Here is a 5,808-nt window from a genome sequence, read left to right as displayed (position 1 = left end):
AAGCTGTGACCAAGCCTATGGACTAACACATTGCATTACCAAACTCATTCCAGGATTTCTGTTCCTTTTAATATATTTAGGGGGGTCTGTAATGCCTGTCACTGTGTTTATTTTTGTGTAGTTTTATTTTAATTTGATGAACGCAGCCCTAGAAAAGAAAGTAGTTTTTATTTTCCCCCTGCAAATGATCGACAAACAGTCCCATTCCCTTTGGTGACCAGTCACTTGTACTGGAGTTGGTTCTGCTTTCTTATTGTTTCTCTGCATTGTACACTCTCCTGTAAAACACCAACATGGCCACCAGATGGCACCCTTTGAGCACAAATTGGATCAGAAATTGCATGGAAGTAGCTGTCCTTAATGAAAAAATAACTTACATCGGTGTGTTTTTCAATGACATGTAAAAGTTAATTTTCTGATGCAATGGTGAAATAAAACAGGAATATAAGAAAGCAATAAACAAACAAGCAATTGTGTGAAGAAAGTTAAAGACACAGGTATTAATTTTATTCTGCTAATGGTTAGATCATGGGAGCACAATATTATACAGACAGTACCGCACATCAAACATAAACTAGTAAACATCTGTCATCTCTATATGGGACTCATCATTTCTGTCAATACTCACTGTACACATGAAACAGGAGTGGAAAAGGATGCAATAATCATAAAGAATGTGTCTTTGAACGCACACAGTCACTCTGACGGTCAGGTCCCGGCCACTAGTTCATGGATGTGCAATGGACAAGAAAGCCTGTTTTCTGTCCAGCAGTTAAGTTTCTGCCCAGCAGGTGGCGCTGTTGTAAAAGCAAAGTGCTGTGTGCATGGTCTTCTGTTTCTGAAGAAAATGCTTTTCAGTCTCTTGCAGGTGCAAGTGTAAATCCTGCTGAGAATGGAGGCCCATACTGCAGCACTGCTGTTGAATGGCTGTCTCTAAACCCTTGTGTCCATAGCATACATCTTGGCTGTTTCACTCTTGGTGTAGGAGTGCATGGTGTCAGGGGACAGTCTTGCAGGCTTCTTCCTCTGCACTGGCCTAGAGGGATGGTTGGAGTGGAACAGATTTCTTCCGGTTCCAACGTCTGAAAAACAAAACGACATACTGGAATTGTCCCTGGTGTTCAACTGACCACAAGTTTCCTATAGTAAAGGCATGGCAAAGTGTAGTAAAGCATAGTGAAAGCAGTTTAAAGAATAGCGAGGTATGGTAAAGCACATTAATAAACATGGCAAACCAGGGTAAATTATCGGAAATGAGAAAAACATTGTAAAACTAAAACAATACAGAGCAAAAATACTGTGGTAAACTTTTATAAGTGTTAATATTGTGAATCCCATAAAGATATTTAATGTCTGTAAAAGTACAATTTGTAAAATAGAGAAAATAAAGAACAGTGTGTTTTTTTTTTTTTTTTTGGTAAAACAGCTGTACATGGGTAACTATGCCTGAAAAGGCAGGGTTTGTCATGCCTAATAAAGTTGGGTTTGTCATGCCTGAAAAAGCTGGGTTGTCATGCCTGATAAAGCTGGGTTTGCCATGCCTTTTGCTCTCTTTAAAGAACATTATGACATCAGAGCTCTAGAATTATACAGAAGGCTTTTGTCCTTACCTTTTAACAAGTGCATGCAGCATGTCAACATGGTCCCTGCTAGAGCGCAGCCCATAGAGCCAGCCATTCCGAGCCAGCAGGACCAGCCAAACTGGTACTGCAGCCCCAGGAACACGTTGTGGAAAACCAGTGTGGTTCGCTCCACATAGACCCCAACCGCGTACCACACTGAAGCGATTATGCCAGGAACCGCTGCAGGAAACAGCCAGTCAGCAATCACACATACTGCTGTATTAAGCATGCAGGGATCACTGCAGGAAACAGCCAGTCAGCAATCACATGTACTGCTGTATTAAACATGCAGGGATCAATGCGGGAAACAGACAGTCAGCAATCACATGTACTGATGTATTAAACATGCAGGGATCAACGCAGGAAACAGCCAGTCAGCAATCACACGTACTGCTGTATTACACATGCAGGGATCAATGCAGGAAACAGCCAGTCAGCAATCACACATACTGCTGTATTAAACAGGGGCCCGTGTATCAGCTAAACGTATACTAAGATGACATTTATTTTAATGAGTCGGTTACAATATTTATCACAGTGTAAATGTTTATGATCTAGACAATATATAATGTTGTTTTTTTAGAGTTCAATCGAACATTCCACGAGTACCAGTCATTAACCACACTGCTCTCTCTGCACAACTTAACAGCACAAAACCGATCTGAAAACGATAATAACTAAAAGCCATACCTGCCAGCAGTAATATTATTCCAGCAACTAAGCAGATCCGGATCTTAATATTTGGTTCTTCCTCCAGAAATTTTATGCAGTCCAGTCCGAGGAGCAGGATAACAAAGCCGAACCCAGACAGGATATCAGCCATAATCATCAGAGCTCGGGTCACCACCAGCTTCACTGGAAACACACACACAGTTAGCAACGCATTGGCATCTCAGCATATTGAACTGAATGGACAGGCAAAAGCTGGACAGGAACTGCAAGCCATAGGGTTCAAAAAGGAACGTCTCAGCATTCAACTGAAGAGCAAGCTCTGGAGTGGAGAGGCAAGTCCAGGTCTTATGCTGATGTCAGTGTTATTAACTCATCAGCTGCTAGGAGGAGATCTATCACAAGTTACTGCAACGGTCCCCAGAATGTTACTGAACTAGGGGGATTAAAAGGGGGATGCCAAACCTTTCTTGGGTTCCACTACAAAGCTTGCAAATAAGCTGCATACTCACAGGAGAGGTCAGCCAATATGGAGTCGTATTCGTCGCAGGTCGTGACCCCATCGAAGACGTGGGTCACACACTCCCACCACAGACCTCGGCAGCTGGAGCTGAACTGAGCACAGGAGCGCAGGTGAGAACAGACATAGGTAATACAGCTGTACAGGAGAATGACATTCTGCCATTTCTCCCCACAGGAGAAATACAAATAGCAAAGCTTTAGTTTGGCACGAGGAAAGCAAGGAAAGCGACACAAAGGGCCCAAGGCCGATTCATCGATTAATGAATGCTGAATCGAGGCTTGCAGAAATAAAAGCCACTTTGATCAATAATTGATTAATCAATTCATTGTTGCATCTCATTTTCCCCCAATCTTCCGCAGGGAGTCCCTTTCAACGCTTTCTCTACAACTTTTCCCTCTGAGTGTCACCTTAGCTGGCTCGAAAGAAGGTCCTGCCAACTACCGCCAGTATCACCGGAAACAGGGCTAAGAGAAACAATTATTCCAGCGCACTGAGAGACGAACTGAGGGAGTTGTATCCTGAACACAAGGCAAGCTGTTAAACACCTCATCACAAACCCAGAGAGCTCATGCATATCAACTAGACTTAGTGGCAAAGAACTAATTGTTGTGGCCTTCCAGGTGCCTGCCCCAAAGGAATCTGTCTCTATTTAGCACAACTAAGAGCACATTAAGCAGCTCATTAGAATTGCTTATAGGCTGTTGGTAGGGTTAATCATTACTTTAAACCCTGATACTTGAGTTTTCAAACTGCACTAATATTGTACATAATTCTATCTGCAGCTATACCTTCTACAGTATATGTTATTACCTATCTCTGTCACCTTGAGGAAAACACTTTGTTAATGTGATAAACTATTGTACACTTCATGACAGAGGATCAGGTATGAAAGGGAGCAGAGCACTGCAGGCTATGCTGGAGCACAGTGTGAATGTCTGACCAGTGGAAAGGCTGGTGTTAATATCAAGCTGCTCATTCCAATGGGCTTTCAGTTAGCAGCTCCACTGGTTTCAAATGATTTGTGGCTCTCAACATGCAGAGAATGGATGAAAAGCTGAGTGAAGTCAAGTGACCGGAGGCACTGTATTGTTATATAATATTAATGCCGCTGCACGGGAGGGAGGTGGGCATCGTTGCCACACTGACCCTGCCCGAAGCTTTTGTTTGAGTGCCAGCAGAATATAGAAAAAGAGCAAACATTTTACAAATATATCAACATGAGGCAACATGGACCTACAGTCAGCAACAATAGGAGAGACAATGGATGTACATTCAAAGTAGCAGCACTCTGACAGTGTTGAAGGATAGAAGCAGACCTCTGAAACAGCAGGATGCAGAAGCAATTCCGACGGATTTCATTGGTGACGCGACCATCTCGAAATCTCTTTCTATCAGAGTGTATTCGATGGACATTGCTAAACATCAAGATTAACTATACTGTTCACTTATTCCTATTTATGTACATTTTACAAAAGATGCTCGAGGGCTGTCTGAAAGCTGATTTTATTGAACTGCCCGAAAGCCCACAGCAGCTCTGAGCTCTCATGGGACTAACAGCTTGAACAGCACCCTATACCATGATATTCCACACCTATCTCCAGACTGTCATCAGTATTCACCATCCAGCAGCTCTGAGCTCTCATGGGACTAACAGCTTGAACAGCACCCTATACCATGATATTCCACACCTATCTCCAGACTGTCATCAGTACTGACCATCCAGCAGCTCTGAGCTCTCATGGGACTAATAGCTTGAACAGCACCCTATACCATGATATTCCACACCTATCTCCAGACTGTCATCAGTACTGACCATCCAGCAGCTCTGAGCTCTCATGGGACTAACAGCTTGAACAGCACCCTATACCATGATATTCCACACCTATCTCCAGACTGTCATCAGTATTGACCATCCAGCAGCTCTGAGCTCTCATGGGACTAATAGCTTGAACAGCACCCTATACCATGATATTCCACTCCTACCTCCAGACTATCATCAGCATTGACCATCCAGCAGTCCGTCCAGGTGGCCACAATGAGAAAGCCGGACGACACCAGAGCGAAGAAAAAGGCGCCGTACTCGAGTAGAGTCCTCATACTGCAGTAGAGGCAAGTGCAGGATCAAAGCTGTGCTGCTGCCACTCAGGGACTGAATCTCCCTACCCCACTGAGCTCAGATTCCTCCTGCAGCCACTGTCACCACACTACTCAGCAGCCGTGAGATACATAGGTGTAGAGAGGCTGGCTCCCAGGCAGGCAGGCTCCCTGGGTCTGGGGTCAGGGGGAGGGTCCTTCATCAGAGATCAGGCCCAGGAAACTCAAGGTGACCTGGAAGGATCTCCATAGACGTGTAACTGCAGTTAGTCTCTCGAATATGCTAATGTCGGGCTGATGCACAGTAGTGTGGTTCGGTGAGGTGCAAAGTGTTTTTGCATGCACTTGTTGAAACCTCTGGTAGTAAAAAAAAGTTTTGAACTGAAACCAAGGCTATGATATAAAAAAAAAATTCGAAAAGTACTAACACAAAACAGGCGTTTCATTTTGCCAATTCATTTTACACCAAAACCAGGTGATCCTTTCAAACGGGAGCCACCCTGGTGAGCCTGCACGCAGCCAGTCTTGTTTGTATCGCCACTCCTGATAAATGTTTCCTTAAAACTATGTCATAATTGTGCAGTATTGAACCATTGGAAGTCTCTTTTCTGATGAGTGTCTCTCTCCTGGTTGGAATTACAGCTTAATTATGTACAATTGGTTTGCATGATGATGATGATTGCTATTATTATTAGTGGTGGTAGTAGTAGTGGCAGCAGCAGTAGTCGTAGTATACATAGTGACTCCTGTACCTTATATATATTTTTTATGATATAGTGTTATTTTTTAGAGAATGCCTATATGCAGGTGAAACCCTTGCTGCCCCTGTCATGACTCTCTCTTTTCAGTGATGGAAATAAGACTCCTCTTGCATAGCAGTTTCACCCATTCCAGGTTTAC

At 43.5% G+C, this 5,808-nt stretch overlaps 1 protein-coding gene across 1 annotated transcript; it reads right to left on the bottom strand.

Moving 5' to 3' along the window:
- Positions 1-536: 536 nt before the first annotated feature.
- LOC121322655 (claudin-16-like) lies at positions 537-4,911 on the bottom strand. The gene is made up of 5 exons (XM_041262847.1): positions 4,798-4,911; positions 2,804-2,906; positions 2,313-2,477; positions 1,611-1,802; positions 537-1,082 (listed from the first exon to the last, which is right to left on the bottom strand). Exons 1-5 carry the CDS (start codon positions 4,909-4,911, stop codon positions 934-936), a joined length of 723 nt encoding a protein of 240 aa, XP_041118781.1. The 3' UTR covers positions 537-933.
- Positions 4,912-5,808: the final 897 nt, after the last annotated feature.

This window comes from Polyodon spathula, chromosome 11 (genome assembly GCF_017654505.1).
Source record: "Polyodon spathula isolate WHYD16114869_AA chromosome 11, ASM1765450v1, whole genome shotgun sequence".
NCBI classification, from domain to species: domain Eukaryota; kingdom Metazoa; phylum Chordata; class Actinopteri; order Acipenseriformes; family Polyodontidae; genus Polyodon; species Polyodon spathula.
This window is presented reverse-complemented; position numbering and strand designations above follow the sequence as displayed.

Coding starts and splice junctions, on each gene's coding strand:
- LOC121322655 (XM_041262847.1), bottom strand. CDS start 4,911: ATGAGGACTCTACTCGAGTACGGCGCCTTTTTCTTCGCTCTGGTGTCG. Junction 2,478..2,803: donor CATATTGGCTGACCTCTCCT/GTGAGTATGCAG, acceptor GTGTGTTTCCAG/TGAAGCTGGTGGTGACCCGA. Junction 1,083..1,610: donor CTGCATGCACTTGTTAAAAG/GTAAGGACAAAA, acceptor TTTGTTTTTCAG/ACGTTGGAACCGGAAGAAAT.